At 34.0% G+C, this 18,990-nt stretch overlaps 2 protein-coding genes across 6 annotated transcripts; one reads left to right on the top strand and one right to left on the bottom strand.

The window, feature by feature from the left end:
* Positions 1–3,222: 3,222 nt before the first annotated feature.
* RBR1 (retinoblastoma-related 1) lies at positions 3,223–11,685 on the top strand. Of its 4 annotated transcripts, none has more exons than XR_015813776.1 (20): positions 3,223–3,497; positions 3,902–4,045; positions 4,260–4,364; positions 4,472–4,611; positions 4,732–4,828; positions 4,953–4,999; positions 6,633–6,831; positions 6,968–7,034; positions 7,167–7,346; positions 7,446–7,639; positions 7,767–8,643; positions 8,878–9,040; positions 9,148–9,220; positions 9,538–9,714; positions 9,810–9,929; positions 10,007–10,151; positions 10,262–10,374; positions 10,654–10,769; positions 10,853–11,163; positions 11,245–11,685. XR_015813776.1 is itself a non-coding variant. In XM_088208743.1 (19 exons), exons 2-19 carry the CDS (start codon positions 3,923–3,925, stop codon positions 11,001–11,003), a joined length of 3,087 nt encoding a protein of 1,028 aa, XP_088064869.1. In that variant the 5' UTR covers positions 3,223–3,497; positions 3,902–3,922; the 3' UTR covers positions 11,004–11,213. The 4 variants fall into 4 exon arrangements, 2 of the variants coding, with proteins under 2 accessions (XP_088064869.1, XP_088064870.1); XR_015813777.1 differs by having other exon boundaries at positions 11,238–11,685; XM_088208743.1 differs by lacking the exon at positions 11,245–11,685 and having other exon boundaries at positions 10,853–11,213.
* Positions 11,686–12,388: 703 nt separating this feature from the next.
* On the bottom strand, positions 12,389–18,303 carry LOC110807537 (uncharacterized). 2 transcript variants are annotated; one of them, XM_088208745.1, is made up of 5 exons: positions 18,149–18,303; positions 17,931–18,012; positions 15,833–16,428; positions 13,433–13,608; positions 12,389–13,303 (listed from the first exon to the last, which is right to left on the bottom strand). In XM_088208745.1, the coding sequence occupies exons 2-5, from the start codon at positions 17,947–17,949 to the stop codon at positions 12,850–12,852; spliced, it is 1,245 nt and encodes a 414-aa protein (XP_088064871.1). In that variant the 5' UTR covers positions 17,950–18,012; positions 18,149–18,303; the 3' UTR covers positions 12,389–12,849. The 2 variants fall into 2 exon arrangements, with proteins under 2 accessions (XP_088064871.1, XP_088064872.1); XM_088208746.1 differs by having other exon boundaries at positions 17,931–18,015; positions 18,149–18,248.
* Between the last annotated feature and the right edge of the window lie 687 nt (positions 18,304–18,990).

Here is an 18,990-nt window from a genome sequence, read left to right as displayed (position 1 = left end):
AACCATCAAGAGATTAGTTCATACTTATTATATTTTAATTTTTTATTTTTTATTAAAATTTAGCTTCTATTGAGTTTTATTCATTTTAAATATTTATTTCCATTCAATTTCTTAATTAAAAAGTTCAAATAAATAAGTCATATTTAAATATTTTAAAAATAACTTCAAAAATAAATTTAATTAATTAATTTATTAATTAAAGTTATTTTAAAATCATCCAAATATAACTTACCCGTATCAAATTTTTCCATTAAAACTTAGAAGAAAATTGCGCGTTTATACAGACCAAATTATAAGAAAACGAAACTCTGAAACTAAATTATAATAAATGTGTAATATCGGCGACTAATTTAATGATTAATTAAATTTTTATTATATTATTTAGATTTTTCGAAGATTCAAAAATGTTTATTTTTTATTATTTATAGAGAAAAGTGAGATGATCACAATAATTACAAGCGAGTAGTAAATATTATACGTCGTTAAAGATATCGTCGTTATGACTTACGATAAAAGATAATATAGCGGCGTGTGTCTAATTATATTTTCATATGAGTTACATGTTAAAGGAAATCAATCAAATTAATATCGTGTTCGTTTTAAAAGTATAAAGAGCGTATCAAACAAGTCGATATCAATTAATCTCCTTTTACAATATAAGTTATAACAAAATTTATAAAATCTTATTAATAAAGTTAAGGCCCTTAATGGTAAAAAATATATATATTTTTTATTACATCAAATAACCTCTATAAAAGAACATATAATATAATAAAACACTATCGTTTCTCAGGAAATTTCGTATTCCATGAAAAGGAAGCACGGTCGTAATGGCTAGATGATAATTGAATATGATATAGAGAAAGCTTTTGATCACGCATAATGGAGCTTTTACAAAGCATCCTATAAAATTTGGCATTCAATAATAATATAATTCGACTCCTAACTCAATACTTCTCTACTGTTACTTATTGAGTGTTAATAAATGATACTCGACGTTGACATTTAAATCCTCCGAATATATTAAAGCAAAGAGATCCATTTTCTATGTATTTATTTATACCATGCATCGAGGGTTTATTAATTTTATTATCGAGACTCAAAACTAAAACATAAATGGCCAAAAAAAAAAAGTCTCAACTCACTAATTATCGTCCACTTATTATTTACTGACGATTTAATATTTTATGGAAAAACAAATGAAAATGGCACGTATGCTATTATAAATTGTCTCAGTGATATTGTGTAGAATCTAAATAATCTATAAATATTATAATTATCTATTATCTTTAATAAAAAATACTTCATTATAAGTTAACAAAAAAACGAGAAAAATATCATAGGCTAAGTACTTGAATACTTCGTGCTTGAATCAAATACTTTAAAAAAATCTTATATAAACCATAGACAAAAAATGGAAGCAATAACGTTTGATGGAAATATAATACTATTTCACGTGTAAAAAGAGTTATATTGATCAAATGACTTATAAATAACATGTAAATTTACAATATTACACTATTTTTTCTCCCGAAAGTAATTATTGACGATAATAGAGAAATCAATCAATAGATTATAACGAAAGCTTAAAAAAGATTGATGAAAATTGACATAGCTTTAGTATGAAAACTAGCATGACGAGTGCAACTGTAGTATAAAAAAATTACGAATCAAATTTGTTAAATCAAAATATATAAAAGACATTAAATTTAATCAAACGACATAAAATAAGTGATTTTTTTTTTGAGACGTACGCTATAAGTGAAAAAAAAAAATTGTTAATCGAGAAAATATTATAATTTACTAAAGATATAAGCACTACTAGTATCGGGTGCCATATAAGGTTTCGAACCGAATGTCCAGTAACCCTTAAGTACACTAAAGTGAAATATTTCATGAGTAAATAAGAGAATTAACAAGATATTAATATTTTGAATTTGATATTTTTCGATAAAATTATAAACGAAATACATAAAATTAAAATATTACTGGCTCTTCTCTTTCATGATAAATGATAATAGATAATATATATTACGATATAAAGATAAATCATCGACGATAACAAGCAAATAAGGAGAACGGGCTCAACATGTGAAAAGAATTATAGAAAGAAAATATGCAAGAAAAACGACAAATTTTATGATGGATGAGGATATACAAAAGTTTACTAGGTTTAAATTCGGCTCACTCTCGAGACAACAATATATATTTCACATGTGGAGTTAGAAAATACTCTTATAATCATTTATACATATATTGATACTTAACTACATTTTTATGGCTTGACTCCTCGTAGAGAATCCTAATTGATGAATTTAAGTGGCAATATATCGACATAATAGTTAAAATATACGCTAACTCAACATAAAAATAAGAAACGGGAAAAAAAAAATAATGTAAACACATATTTTATTGTTGCATAATGATTTATTTATTATATTTTTAAAGAAATAAAAGATTTGTAATCCATAATTTATGATTTATTAAATCTATTGTACTGTAATAACGATAAATAGATAGATACAAGTAAGCAGTGAATATTATTTTAAGTTAAAATATACAAACAGTTAAAAGTACAATAGAACCCAATTAGCGTATAAAAATCACTTGTCGTGCAACAACTCGAAATACTAGTTCGTATATAGCAATAATCTTGACAAATAAAGGAAATGTCTCAGTTCATACATGGATTAATTTTGTCGAAGATCAGTCAAAATTCTAAGATTTTTTAAAAAATAAAAATAAAAATAATTTTTTATATATTATTTAATTATTATATAATTAATTAAATATTTTTAAAATTATAATATGTGTAATTATGTGTAAAAATATAGTAATATTTAAAAATAATTACACAGTACTATATATTCTTAAAATAATTAACATTCATATCAAATTAAATCCACTAATTCTCAAAAAAAAAAAAAAAAAAAAAAATCAAACGTCAGCAAGCTGAGAAATCCAAGTGGATGTGTCTCCAGCAAAACGACACGACATTAGCGGGCCCCACATAGCCATATTATACAGGTGGGATTTTCGGATATCCTAGTCACCGCCCGTAACCGAGCTGTAACGGGAAAGATTCCGTCTCGTAACGGTGGGAAAGTTTTGGCGGTAAAAAGGACCGACAATGACGTGTCAAATTTCCATTGGTTCGTCACGCATGTTTATCTTCTTGACATGTCACACGCATTTATCATGTATGTGTTTTTCCCGCGCGAGGCACCAAGCTGCTGATAGGGTTTCGCCAAAAGGAGGCCCAGAGAGAATAAAACGAGAGGGAAAATTTATAGGGTTTATAAAAAGGACGCTTGATTGTTCTTATTATTCTTCTTCTTCTTCTTCGTCTTCTTCACTTGGATTTGCTGATTCGATGCGGTGAAACGCGGCCTTGTCCGGGAATTGGCGCTAGGGTTTTCGGTCGCTGGATCTACAGACCAGTGAGACTTCCGAAGATCTTTTCGAGATCTGCACCGCTTCATTTTCACCCGCAACTTGTAAGTTTTCTTCTTCTTTGCTGTTAGAAAAGCTCTATTCCGTTGTGGCTTTAATGGAGTCTGGTTTATGTGGATTCGTTTATTGATGTTCCGTTGCCTTGCGTATCTTTAAGGTGTTTCTATAGGCTATTAAGTTTTTTGATTGGGATCATAGATATCGGTTTGAATTTTCGTCTGTAGATAACAAAATTTTAGCTTTTTTCCATTGAATAAGAGCGGTTCTGTTTTACTTTCAGGAGTGTGTTATTGTAATAGTAAAATCTGAGTTTTTGTGCGATGCATTTTTTGGTTTATTCGTCGGGACTGCTCAATTCTTGTAATGTTTTTGAACTGGATGGTTAAAAATAATTCAGACTTGATCTTGTTTGCCCTGAATTTTCTCAAGTTTTAATTCGGTGCGGCAGATAAGATTAGTAGGGTCTTGCATGAGCCCAGCCGCTTCAAAGGATATGGACGATAACAACCCCTCGCTTACAACATCCACCAATTCGGAAAACAATGGTGGTGACCAAGATGGCATGGAAGCTCGGTTTGCTGACTTGTGCAAGGTTTCCCTTTTCTCCTATTTCCCTTTCCTTTTGTATATTATGAATTTTTCTTTTAGAGTTGATCATTTAAATATTTATTTTTGTTTGTTGGCATTCATGGATGTTTATCGTTCTCCTGTGCAATTAACACATTTCTTTCTTACATATGCATTTAACTTTGTTTTTCCCCTTATTGTTCTTTTGATGTTTATTCGAATTGGATGTTTGATTGCAGAATGGCTTATCTTTAGATGAGAACGCTTATGAAGAAGTGTTGAAGCTGTTCAATGAAACTAAACAACTTCTTTCAGCAAACGTTGCTACAATTGGGAGCGGAACTGTACAGAAATCTTTTTCTTTTCGGTTATTTTTAGTCAATTCACATACATGTACACACATATACTTTCTTTTGTAACACGTGATAATAATTGCATTTCTCATTTCCAGGTGGAAGAGGCGGAGCGTTTTTGGTTTGCATTTGTTTTGTACTCGGTGAAGAGGTTGAGTGAGAGAAATGGAGAGAACGTGCACCAAGGAACAGATGATAGATTTAACTTGTGTCAGATTCTAAGAGTAGCAAAGCTGAAGTACATTATTCTTAACTTGAAATTGCATTTTTTTTTTGTTGAAACTGAATCATTAATATTAATTTTTTTGGTATTTTCAAAAAAAAAAATTAATTCTTTGGTATCTGTTGATTGTTACAGTATTGTAGATTTTTTTAAAGAACTACCTCAGTTTGTGGTCAAGGCTGGTCCATTGTTAAGTAGTATGTTTGGGGCAGACTGGGAGAGTAGGCTTGAGGTACATACATGATGTATATCTTTACTTTTTACTTTGAGATGGTTGTCTTATAATCTTTTTTTTATTGCAAAAAAGTGTGTTTGACCCAAGAATCTAAGTATGAATGTTCATCTTTCTCCACTAGGCAAAAGAGCTGCAGGCCAATTTTGTGCACCTTAGCCTTCTAAGCAAGTGAGTGCCTATCTTTAACATCTCATGCAATAAAATTAAGTTATTTGTCATCATCGTTCAATTTTTTGTGGTAGAATGTTGCGTAATTATGAGCTATTTACTTCCTTTCAAGTTATCATGGGTGGAAGTAAGAAATAGCATTTTCTCCCATGATGGAAGTAATATATTACCTTAAGTAAAACCATGCACTAGCAACGACGTGAAACAAAAGGAATGAACCTGACAGAAACACTGTAAGCTAGAAGGACCGTCCAGTATGCATTAGAAATAGCATTTATGCCAATGATCTTTATTAACATTCTTCTTTTGGGAAAATGGAATTGATGTGTGACCTTAAGTATTACCATACTTGCAAAGACCTGAGTTTAGTTTTATGAGTTCCAACATTTGTAAATTGTTTAGTTGAAGACTAAAATGCAAGCTGACAAAAAGATTCTCTATTTAGATATGCTGACTTTATAGACTGGATGAGATTGCTGGATTTATGGACAGGACTAGATTGATCAGATGTATCGATAGAACTCATTTATTTTGGTCAAAATGATTGAGATAGCATCCATCTAACTTTTCGAGTTCTCAAATGCTAAATATATAGTATTCTGATTAGAGATAGAATCCATCTGCTTCTTTATTATTCATCCAACTTGTTCCCCCGATTCTGATGAGAGAATCTTATCTAATGACGGCTGGTTTGATCACGTAAATAGACCTGGTTCCGGATTGTAACAGGATAAGCTTCAATATTAATCTATTGTAATTTCATTTCGCCTAGGCCCTGTCCAACCAAGAATTTGGCCCTAGTTGTTTTTCTAGGCTCCCTCAGGCAGTGTTGATACTTGACCAGGCCTTGTCAGTATTATTTTCTTTTAAGGTAAATATATTTCATAAAAGTATGTAAAAAGTATAATATACGATGGTACGAAATTAATTGGTAAAGTAAATAATTTTGGTACAAAGAAAAATCTAATGACTGAGTTTGTATCTGCATACATATTACAAATTTAAATAAGATAAAACATAAAATAAAAATTTAGATTGCTCTGGTTCTAAGTATAAATAACCAAATCTGCTAAGGATTAACCAAGCCCTTAGTTGGCTGTAAAGATGTGGTAAACTCTGTAGTATTTTTAAGAAAACCTGGAAGTTATTGGCCTGGATAGACTTTTAGAAGCGCGGGAGGGGACACAGCCGAATGTCTGTCAATTGCTCATGCTTGTTTGCTTCAGTTTCTTCCCATTATAAATAGTTTCCTTTTTGTGAATCAGAATTTTATCCTGGTGCCTTTATTTTTCTAATCCTTCTTGGTTCATTCTACTCGATCAACAGTTTAAATTGCTATAAGCAGGGGAAAGATGGGAAGTGTTAGAAAGTCCATCCTTTATGTGATATCTGCATTAAACTGCATGGTTTTATACATCTACATTTGTATATATATTCTTACCATATCTCGTAGAATGTGAATTTTTGAAAGAAAAGTGTGAAGTGTATTACTCGTAGGATGTGAATCTCACATCTATTTTTCACTGTAGACATAGTAGATATCGTCTGGTTTCATTGATTTGTGCAATTTACTTCTTTCAAGTTTTTCTCTGAAACTGATATGACATTTTTTTCCATTGTTCAATAATGACAGGTATTATAAACGTGTATATCAGGAGTTCTTCTTGGCTAGTGATGGAAATGTTGAAAAGAAGTCAGTTGCTGCTAGTGCCAATGTTTATGTGTCAGACTATCATCGGTTTGGATGGTTGTTGTTTTTGGCACTGCGAGTTCATGCATTCAGCCGTTTTAAAGATCTTGTGACGTGCACAAATGGTTTAGTTTCTATACTGGTTGGTGATTTTTTCTGTTTTTTTATTCCATTAGTCACTGATTCTAGGACAGAAGATGTTTTCTAGTATTATTCTGTCCTAGAAGTTGCAGTGTAAAGTACATAATACATTTTTACATAATGAATTTTGGCAACAGGCTATTTTAATTATACATGTTCCTATTCGCTTCAGAAACTTCAATATCCAAGACTCTTCATGTTTTGGTAATTTTCTTTCTCATAGGAAGCTTTTGTTAGATTTATTCTCTTCCTTGGGTGGGATGCACCTGATTAATTTATTCATTTAGTCTTTTATCCCCCCTCATTGGTACTGATTATCATTATGTGTGGTTCTAGTTAAGAAAGGCGACAAAGGTGTTGACTTGCTTGCATCACTGTGCAATATCTATGATACTTCAGAAGAGGAGTTGAGGAAAACAATGGAGAAGGCAAATGATCTTATAGCAAGTTTATTGAAGAAAAAACCCTGCTCGGCATCTGAATGTCAAACTGAAAACCTAGAGAATATTGACCCATGTTAGTATATAAGAAGCATCACTCGCATATGCCAACTAATTATAACTCAAGAAATTGCTCTGATTAATATCTCTTTAAATCTGATTGTGTTTTTTGCAGATGGTTTGACCTACTTTGAAGATTTAATGAATGAAACATCTCTCACTTCTAGTTTGAGTATTTTAGAAAAAGATTATGACGAGGCAATTCGCAGTAAAGGTGAACTTGATGAAAGGGTGTTCATCAATGAGGAGGACAGCTTGCTTGGTTCAGGGAGCTTGTCTGGAGGTGTCATGAATATAACTGGTGTCAAGGTACAGACTTTATTCCCTTGCGCAAATGAATTTTTCAAATTCATTTACCAATTTTTTCTCCCTTTTTTTAGTTTCCATGTTTGTGGAGGTTAAATGGTTTGACCTTATAATTGACAATCTTGTATAGCGAAAACTTGATTCACTAGCCTCACCAGCAAAGACGATCTCAAGTCCATTCTCTCCTCTTCGCTCTCCTGCCTATAACAGAAGTGGGATTGGTGGTTTCAATTCAAAGATGGCAGCTACACCAGTGAGCACAGCAATGACAACAGCGAAGTGGCTTCGAACAGTAATATCCCCACTGTCAGCGAAACCATCAATGGAGTTGGAGCGCTTCATGCAATCTTGTGATAGGGATATAACAACTGATGTGATACGCAGGGCACATATAATAATGGAGGCTATATTTCCTAGTAGTGCTTTGGGAGAGCGGTGTATAGCTGGAAGCCTACAAAGTGGAAACTTGATGGACAATATCTGGGCAGAACAACGAAGATCAGAATCACTCAAGTTATATTATAGAGTTCTTGAAGCTATGTGTAAAGCAGAGGCACAAATTCTGCATGCAAGCAATTTAACCTCATTATTAACTAATGAGAGGTTCCACAGATGCATGCTTGCTTGTTCTGCTGAACTGGTTCTGGCAACCCACAAGACCATAACAATGTTGTTTCCTGCAGTCCTGGAGAGAACAGGCATTACAGCTTTTGATCTTAGCAAGGTGATAGAGAGTTTCATAAGACATGAAGAGTCTCTTCCAAGAGAATTGAGGCGGCATCTGAATTCACTGGAGGAGCGACTCTTGGAAAGCATGGTATGGGAAAAGGGCTCCTCAATGTACAATTCTTTAACAGTTGCTAGACCAGCCCTCGCTGGAGAGATAACTCGTCTTGGATTATTAGCGGAACCAATGCCATCTTTGGATGCAATAGCCATGCATATTAACTTTTCTTCTGGAAGCTTACCTCCTGTGCCTTCTTCGCAGAAGCATGAAATCTCTCTAGGTAATGATTTTTGCCACTCCAAACAGACATATGCAATGTTGGTGCTCAATTTTTTGTAAACTGATATATGCAACGTGCTAGTGTAGATGGCATGCTTTGCTGCATGCTAGCTTAGGAGTTAGTATGCACAGTTATGATTGGATAACTTCCCACCTCTTCTCTCCCCTGAAAGGGGAAAAAAAGGAGAAGTACCTAATTTCAATCTAAGCTGTGGATATTTTTTATCATCTTCAGGCCAGAATGGAGACATCAAATCTCCAAAGAGACTCTGCACAGATTTCCGGAGTGTTTTAGTAGAGCGGAACTCCTTTACTTCACCAGTGAAAGATCGTCTACTAACCTTAAGTCAAACTAAATCCAAGATGCCACCGCCTCCTCTGCAGTCTGCATTCGCCAGGTATTATTGGGTAATTGTTCTGAGATCAGGAAGTAGGTACCAATCTAATTTCACGGACATATTCCTTTTTTTACACTTTTAGTTATAATCGAGATATTTGACTGCAGTCCGACACGACCTAACCCTGGAGGTGGAGGAGAAACATTTGCAGAGACTGGAATGAGTATATTTTTTACCAAGGTATGTGAACAAGATGTGTTTTTGAAATTTTCCATGTACTTCAAAGTAATCCTGATCATTTGTTTAACATGTTACATAGAGGAAATGGCAGTGATCTTGAAGTGGTTGTAGCTCCATTTGCTGTGTCCCTCTATATAATCTTATACTACCAACCACCGTTCAACTTCTTGTAGAACTTATACCTGATGCTGAATGACTTGTTCTTGATCAACTTTGCAATCTTGTCTCTTTTTACGATTCTAGTAATAATTCTTTTATGTTGCATTTTACTCTCAAGATTTATGTTCTGAGTCCACATGTTTGTCTGTACTGCATAGATTAATAAGCTGGCAGCTGTCAGAATTAATGGTATGGTTGAAAGGCTACAGCTGTCGCAGCAGATGAGAGAGAGTGTTTATTGTCTCTTCCAGAAAATTCTGAGTCAACGGACTTCTCTATTCTTTAATCGTCATATTGACCAGATCATCCTGTGTTGTTTCTATGGAGTTGCCAAGGTTTGTTGGAAGTAATGCAAAAAAGTTAGTGGGCTGCATTCCATTTATTGACCTATTCTTTTTTCCCTCTTACACTGTTTACAAATGGCTTGCAGATTTCACAACTGAACCTGACCTTTAGGGAAATCATTTACAACTATCGGAAGCAACCACATTGCAAACCACAAGTTTTTCGCAGTGTCTTTATTGATTCAGCGTCAGCACGCCGGAGTGGGGTAGGTTGCTTATTATCTACTGTAAATTGTCAGTTTTTATAGGGAAGTATAATCATTCTGAGTTTTCAAAAAAACAGAGAGCATGGCCGGACCATGTCGATATTATCACATTTTACAATGAAGTGTTTATTCCTGTTGTAAAACCATTGCTGGTGGAGCTTGGTCCTGTTGGGACAGCTATGAAAAGTAATCGGGTTCCTGAGGCCAATGCCAAGAGTGATGGTATTCTCTCTTTCCACATTTATCTTCTGGTGCTCAAATTCTATTTGACCTCATTATTGATTGCTCTTCTGCGAGCTATTGTATTAACTCATGCTTTCTGGGCCAATTAGGTCCATGTCCTGGATCCCCAAAAATATCTCCTTTCCCAAGTCTCCCTGATATGTCTCCAAAGAAAGTATCTGCAGCACATAATGTATATGTATCTCCATTGCGATCATCCAAGGTAGTTATTTGTCTTGCTGCTGCTATTTGTAATTTCACATTATTGGTTAGCAGTTAAAAACATTCAGTGAAAAATATCTCAAAAAAAAATGAAGCAGGATAAAAGCAAATTTGCACGTTTAAGGGAAATTTTTTGGTTGGTAATGATGGGGGAATAAGTTTGTTTGGGTTTACTTTACCTCTTTTTGGGAGACAGAAAATATACTTAGTGTGTTTGTTTTTTCTTGCCATAGAAAGCATCTCATGCTTTTGCTGACTTGCCCTTGTCTCATTTTGGCAGATGGATGCTCTTATTTCACATAGTGCAAAAAGCTATTATGCTTGTGTTGGAGAGAGCACTCATGCTTATCAAAGCCCTTCTAAAGATCTGACTGCCATTAATAACCGGTTGAATAGGTACATTTTGTTTTTACCTTAATGTATGTAGAACCTTTTCTCTATATTAAATGTTAATAACTATCCAAAATAATCTCTTCCAGTACCCGGAAGGTTAGGGGCGCACTAAATTTTGACGATCCGGATGTTGGTTTGGTGAGTGATTCCATGGTGGCCAACAGCCTCTACCTCCAAACTGGGAGTTGTGCGTCTTCATCAGGAGCACCCGTGAAATTTGAGCAAGCCGATTCCTAATTTTTCTCTCATTGTAAATTCTCCCGGGCTCTTCTTCATATATTTACTGGAATTATAGGGGTGTGGTTGGGGGGGAGTTGTTTGAGCGGAGTGATTTATGTGCAATAGCCGCCAACGTCCCCCAGTGCCTAAGCCAATGTTAAAATTCTGAATTTGGAAGGTGAGGCTGGCTTTTTGACTAATCTAATAAATTAACCTTTCTCTTTTGTAGTTCTTCTGAAATGCTTCTTTTAGGATGCAGTTTATTTCCCGTGGTATTCTTGATGGAAGTTTATGGGGGGAAATTGCTCAAGAGAATTCATAATAAAGAATCTCTTATTGAAGCAATTGACATTCACAACATAAGAGAAACCTAGAGAATTATATTCTCTGTATGCATTGGTTTATGTATGTCTGATTATCTGTATATACCGGCTCCCATCATTGGTTTCTGTAAGTGATGACAAGTAATTCCTAATTTTCATGACTCCCAACCCTAGACATCTTGGCAAACTTGCGTCTTCGACGTTGGTGCTTTTTAAAGAACAACAGAGGAAGAGAGGAGAGAAAAAAGAAAAAAAACATGGCACTGACCTAAGTGCTAAGGTCTGCCATGGATATGCTTCTCCGGTATCAAATCTGAACAGTATTGATGGACGATTTAAAAGGTATTTTCATGTACTGTACTTATTTTTCTTTTAAATCTTTCTTCTTCTGCGCGATTGTTATATTATTCATGGATGATAGAAGTTTTTGTTAAAATTTTAGTAAAACAAAATAGAGAAAACAAGAATGTCTAAATTTTTTGTTAAAATTTTTAGAATTGCATGAAAATGTCATTTGAGTAAAATAATTCTGTAAATTTAATCACTAAATTACTGAAAAAACTCTCACCACCTAATTAATAACTTATATATTCAAACTAAGGATTTTACATTGGATAAAACATCAAATACTAATGGTAGTCACCTCAACTCAACTTCTTTCCAACCCTAATGCCATTTTATAAAATAATGAAATGTCGGAACGATGAGTTGAAAGCAGATTTTACGTCTGCGGTACGACAGTTGTTTGTTTCTTTTTTCAGTAATACCGTATAATTTGTATGATCTCAGCTCCAGCAATCACCATAATTGGATAAGTAGGTGAATTATACACCTATACAGGTTTATATGCATGACAGGCAGATGGTTCCTGATATGATCAATTCCATTCCCATCCGACGGAAATGGAGAACTTTGAAAAACCATCAAAACCCTTCCTCAATATTGCCTTAAGAATGGTAATCAACCAATTCAATAATGCATAACTATGTGCCTTGTCATGCATAACACGTTCTTATGTTATATAAGCAGCAACATGAGAGAGAGAGAGAGAGAGAGAGAGAGAGAGAGAGAGAGAATTGATTGCCGGCAACTCTGATGATTCGCATTGGAATGCATAGGAAACCAGACTCTCCCTATTAGAGTTTATTTATGATGATAATTTAGCATGTCTAAGCATGTAAAACCATTTTAATCTAACACTACTAACCCCACTCATATTCCCAATCTTTTCTGTCAATGATAAGTCAGCTTTACAGGCTGAAGCTCTCTTAGTAACTTTCCATTTTCGCCAGACAAGCTACCCTAACCTTGTGTTCTCTAAGAAACACAAACAAACCTTGCCAAGATCAGCAGAGGCATACATAAAGCTTCCATTAAGCCACAACACCAACCTCTCTCTCTCTCTCTCACTCTCCCTAGGTTTTTCTTTTTTTTCTTTTCTTTTTTTCTTTTCTGTTTTTTTACATCAGAATTCTTTGAGGGTCTTTAGATACCATTCTACCATGACCAAACATGGAATGAGTCTGCATACTTTCTTTGAGTCAGGGAGATGCCCATTCAAAGTAATGGCAGCGAGCACCTTTCATGGCGGTCCAGTTACCGCACCCAAAGAAAACATTCCCTTGCTTTGGCCCTGGTTTCCGTACCATCCCTCTGCTGCTCTTCACCCCACAGAAACAGTAAGGATGATATTGGACAAGGGGAACATGCATATCCTTCACTTTCTGGGGATGATGATATGTACACGACATGTTCTCTGGGAACTGCTTCCATGTCAATGAAACATCAGTGGTCTGCCACATCAGTGAGTTTGTGATGGAGAATTTGAAACCTCGACGCATGAGGAGGGCAAGTAGGCGAGCAGTGTTTTTGGCGTCATCCAGGCCACAGTGAGCACGTCCCTGCCATGCCAAGCCAGCCATCTCAACTGCTTCCTTTAGGTTGCACCTTGCACCACCAAAAACCTCATGGAAAGGAACTTTTAGGTTGATCCATCTACAGAATATCAGGCAAAGACAACAAAGATTCTTGGTCTATTAAATATGATCTGAAAACCAATATAAATCCAATGGTAAGTCACAAAATATATGATTCAACCAAACAATTTCTCATAAAATCACCTACCTGTTAAAATAAGGAGGTTTACGGATCTTCTTGAATCGGCACTCTGATTCCAGCATCACACGGCAATCCCAGTTTGACCATGTTACTACGGCAAAGTTGGTGTTCTTTATTCCCTTCTTCTCAAGCCATTTGTCATGCCGAAGGAGAGCCTCACTTAGGGTGACCCCTCTATCCACCTAAAACCACAACCAACTGTAAGAACAAAACTCGTGGCCCAAAAGAAGGGGATTGCATTGTGAAAAACAGAAAGTGAGACCATGACGCAACATAACACTAAATAAACATCTCTGTTTCTTCAAGTCTTTGGCCAGCTATGCAAAACAATAATGAGAAATATCAACAAACATATAACTTCAGCAAGTTTATCATTTCAAGTCTTATAACACCTCAGATTTTCAATTATGACAAACGATACCTTAGATTTGCTTAAACATCAAATCAAACCCTTTGTTACAATTTAATATTAAAAATTAAGGGTGTTTTTTCCCTTTCATAATATTAGATTTTTCTTTTATTAATGAACTCTTTTAACTTGTTTCAAAACATCAAATTAAAACCTCTGTCACAATTTAATATTAAAAAATTAAGAGTGCCATTTCGTGATATTCAAATTTTTGTTTATTAATGAACTCTTTTAACCTTATAACAGATAAATCACCATCCACATTTCCCTTTTCCAATCCCACCAGACTGTTGATACCCCATCCATAGTCATTTCCAACAGTGTTGTAAGTTTTTTTTGTCATTTGCTCGTAGCTTTTTCTATAAAGAGACCTTAGATTGCTTGCTAGGGCTACCCAATTCTCCAGGAACTCATGGCAAATTGCAGTCTGTTAAGAGGATTTTGGGCCATATAGTTAAAAGGGTTGAGTTGCTAAGCTGAAATGCTTTTCAGGGCATTTGCTCTCCATTTGATATAAACAGAAATCTTCAATTCAGAGTTCAAAGGTCGCTACCTCCTTAGAGGAGACAATCTAGAGAGGAGTTACTGTCATTTGGAAAATCTTGTGAACAATTCTTCGGACTCAGTGATGCTATAAGTTTATTCCCCAAAATTCGCGAACCTTTGCCTTATCAACTTCGCCCTTGGGGTTACTTTTGCCATCCAAGGGCAAAGTTCCATAAAAGAAAAGATATTGCTCCCACAAAAAAGAACGAGATTGGTGCGACACTCTCTTTGCTGATGGTTGGGCTCTTTGGTTGGAACAAAATCCTAAAATCTTCATGCACGCTTTCAGTACATTCATCTTATTTGAGATAGGGTGGTGTTCTTATCCTCTTTTTTTTTTAAGAAAAAAAGTATGCGGTATATATTAACAAGATATCAAAAGGAGATACCACCCGTGTTCTTATCCCCTTTGTAAGCACATTTTTTTTTTGAAATATAATCCTCTTTGTAAGCACATGACTTTGGATATATAGTTTTATCTAGCTTGAAAGCAATTAGAAGGATATTGTAATATTGGGCTTTCCCCAATTCCCTTTCATGTTCTATATTTTGTTTTCTTCTAAGGAGGATACCCTGTTCTCTCAGCCAGTATTCTCTCTTTTTTTTTTGGAAAGAAATCCAGCATTCTCTCTCTTTTTTAATAATTCTTTTTGAATAACCTGTATTCTCTCTCTTAACATACTTTTTTCTTATCAAAAAGGGAAGAATAAATATGTGTACGTTAGTGCGCGCTGAAACTCAAACCTAACTCAGCTTGGTTAAAGAGGTAGCATTTAAGGACTAAAAGCTTACCGATCATCATCGTTTTGCCTTCATATAATCGTTATTTAACTATATTGCTTGGTTTCAAATCCTTATGGAGATTCCTTTTTCTTTTTCAAAGAAAAAAATCCTTAACAGATTATCTTTTAAAAGTTTTGCGTGAAAGGCGACCTAGTTGTACGAGATACACATCTAAAAGGAATTGCTACCCAATGCTTAAACATGTTCCTAAAATCAAACCTAGTATGAACTACTTTCTTAATACTAAATAGGCCAATCATTTGATCTTGACCCTTTTGAGTAGCATCCAAAGTTTGTTGCTGCATGAAAAAGAAAGAGTCACTTGCAAAAGTCATTTTACCCTTCTTTGATATACCCCAAAATATTAAATAAGCATTACCAACGGAAAAAGTTTCAAGGGTCAAACTTTTACAAGTTTCCACCTTGGATAATTTCTTTTATTTATCTACTTAAAGGGATAAAACTGAGTTGGAATAGATTGTAACTAGCTCATATATTTCGTGAAAAGATTGGCCCTGTGATTTAAGCAGTGAACCACCAATACAAGCACCACTCATTACTCAACACATATTTATTGAAAGGAAAAGTATAATACTAAAGGAGCATCAAAGTATGCAAACTGTATATCATGTTATTACTCAATAAAAACTAAAAAATTCTCAGCTAACCTGAATTTGTTGGATACCAGTCAGATCCCTGCAGAAATCACTCAGGAGTTGGTTGCAGGTTGGCCGCACATATGTTTGGAAGCACGCTTCTAGTTGGCCAGTCACACTGCTTACGATGACTGATGGAAACTCAATTATTTCTTGTGGATGGGGATTTCTTTCCTTGTCACAGGTAGCCTCAAAATCAATGACCACAAAATATTGGAAGTCCTGAAACTGGAAATCGATGGGGTAACCTTGAGTGCACATATTGTATGGAGCATATTGAAATCGATTCTCAACAGGAAATGGATAATATTGGTTCTCAAAAGCATTCATCTGACACTGATGCATTTTAGGAATCTCAGGATAGAAGGTTGTCCATGAACCAATATCATGCTGGAATGACGGTTTACTGTAAAATTCATTTGAATGTTCCAGAAATTCATTGTTCAATAGCCGAACAGGCTCTACAACATCGCCATCTAAATGTGAGTTGATTGCATCTTTAAGTTCTGCGAAACCTTCCATTGAATTTCCATTACTTTGCAGTGTGTAAGAGAATTCGTTGCTCTGGAGGCATTTTAAGGATGCCTCAGACTTCCTTTGCACAATTTCTGCAATATAACATCAATGCCCAAACAAATCATGTTATCATATTGAAATTGAAAAAGCATGTTTTTTTTATTGAAATACTGAAAAAGCATATATCTATACAATACAATCCATCATCAACATAGCCATTATCTATCAGTGTAAGAAAAAGATGGCTGCCAACAGAAAATACAGTAGTAAACTCCTCAAAATAAATATTTATGGATTTCTTATGCACTGCATCTTATTTGAAAAAAAAAAAAGAACTGCATCTCCATACATATACAAACAAGGAATTATTATGCTTTTGCACCATACAAGCTGCAAGGGGTATCGATTACAATATAGAATGCACAATGATAATCCATGCTGAAAAGCTTGTAACAGGTCAATGTAAAATATTTTCCCTAAATAGACATTTCTTTAAAACTGAGACAACAGACTAGTCTAACTATATTTGCTTCGGTTATTCTACAAGGCCTCTACTTAATTTGAGCAACATCTCAAACAAACCCTATATTTCTCTATTTAACCAAAGTTTCACTAGTTTTGCACAACTTGTGCTATAATCAAAAGTACCAGGTACAACGATAGACAATAAATTATGCATAAGTTCCACGAAAGATTAGCATATGTCAAGACCATTTTACGCGTGCAAGCTAAAATGTACGTATGGGGTCAGCTTCTTTTCTGTACGGATTTTCTTTTTTGTTTTGTTATTTTTCTCAAAATAGTCCGGTACACAGTTTCACTTTTATGATAAAATGCTTTCTAACAAATTTTCTCTGTGCTGGTATCTGAACTAGTAGCTTCAATCACTTTCTTACATTCACGTTCACTACATACAAACCAATAACAACTTGAGTGGAAAGCAATAACAACTTCAGTACCACAAAGGTGACTTTTGATTTTGGTACCTTAATTTTGCCACTGATACGACTCCCATTACAAACCTAAAATCAACTAAAATGCAACTACAAACCGCATTATTATGCATGTCAACTCAAAAGCACGAGTCATTCATCAAATTCTCGAATTCTATTAGTCCGATCTTTCCCTGCTTCGGAGTCACCAACGAAGTTTCAGATTCCAATTTCAATGCCTTACGGAACTAGAATTCTCAGTTCTGTATCAAAATTTAAGGACCTCGGCACCGTAAGCTCCTTAACCAAACAAAATTCAATACCAAGAAATCCTCCCAGCACTTTGTACTAGCAAGAAACTGATAAACTATGCCTCAACTAAATTCAACAAGAAAATAATGCCCTAAAAAAAATTTTGAGGATAACAAATTTGAAAAGGACTCTTGAGTAAAAAGGGACCGACATTTGATATGAATTAAAACTGAAGTCCCCCTATCGACAGCATAAAAACCTAACAAGCACCAAAAGCCCCAAATTCCACCGACGAAACAACTCCTCCGGATCAAAACTCACAAGCAGAACTGAACCATGACTGTCAAGATCAAAGCTCGAAATTTTGAATTCAAAACACGCTTAAAACGAAAAGAGAGTACATAACCCACCTTTATTTTCAAGAGCCATAATGATCTTCGAAATAATTAAGATCCACCGGCAGGTACATCAGATCTTCCTCTATTTTCCTCCCTGCTAACCAACCACCAATAACCCACCAGACAAACGGATCAAAAATATGCATGGTAAACAACATGTTGTACACAATCAACTGAAATTGAGAACCCGAGAAGGAAAAGCTGGAGAGGGAAAAGTAGAGAGAGAATACCTGGTGCGGATTTTAGAGAGGAGCAGACCCGAGGGAGAGAGAGAGAAAGACAAGGGTGGGTTCTTATGCAAAGCAAGGTGACACCATGGCGATGTATTTTTCAGTTTTTTTTTCTTTTTTTTTCTTTCTAATATTTACAAGATATGATATTTTATAATTCACAACTCATGAATTTTGTATATTACATATACATATAATTTTATTTATTAAATTAAATTTATTTCGAATTTTAATTTTATAAAATTGAATAAAAATCAAAATAAAAAAATACAATATACAATGTATATAAATTTTTTTAAAAAATAATATTTTAATTTAAAATCAATTTATATATGTATTTAATTTTTTTAAATAATTATATGTATTAAATTGAATATATAAGTTTGATTTTAAAATTATGCATTAATATGTAAATTATTGTTGATTTTTTTACACATTAAATCATTAAAGTTTTTAGAAAACATATAGAAATAATATGCTCCCTACAAAATTGCTATGATATATAATAATAAGTACACCTAGACCACTATTTTCCAAGTTATATATATATATATATATATATATTAATAGAACTTTGAACACATTATAAATGGTCATGTATGCATCACCTATAACTTAATAATTATATTACATATTAGTTATATTAGTATAGGACCTTAATATAACATTATTATTATAAAATTACTCATGAAGATTATGTATGATAATTTTATTTCGATCATTATATTTAAAGTTGTAATGTCTTAATTTTATTCGAATTAATTTTAATTATTATTATTATTGTTATTATGTAAATAATATATCTAATAACAATATTAATTATTTTTATATACAAAAAAAAT

Source organism: Carica papaya, chromosome 8 (assembly GCF_054855325.1).
Source record: "Carica papaya isolate Zhongbai chromosome 8, ASM5485532v1, whole genome shotgun sequence".
NCBI classification, from domain to species: Eukaryota; Viridiplantae; Streptophyta; class Magnoliopsida; order Brassicales; family Caricaceae; genus Carica; species Carica papaya.
This window is presented reverse-complemented; position numbering and strand designations above follow the sequence as displayed.

Bases quoted from the DNA above. Each gene is read 5' to 3' on its own strand.
- RBR1 (XM_088208743.1), top strand. From the start codon at position 3,923: ATGAGCCCAGCCGCTTCAAAGGATATGGACGATAACAACCCCTCGCTT. The intron at 4,046-4,259 runs GTTTCCCTTTTC...GTTTGATTGCAG, and splicing joins GGTTTGCTGACTTGTGCAAG to AATGGCTTATCTTTAGATGA. The intron at 9,930-10,006 runs GTAGGTTGCTTA...TCAAAAAAACAG, and splicing joins CGTCAGCACGCCGGAGTGGG to AGAGCATGGCCGGACCATGT.
- LOC110807537 (XM_088208745.1), bottom strand. The intron at 13,609-15,832 runs GTTAGCTGAGAA...TTGTGGTTTTAG, and splicing joins CTGGTATCCAACAAATTCAG to GTGGATAGAGGGGTCACCCT. The intron at 13,304-13,432 runs GTAGGTGATTTT...GATATTCTGTAG, and splicing joins AAACCTCCTTATTTTAACAG to ATGGATCAACCTAAAAGTTC.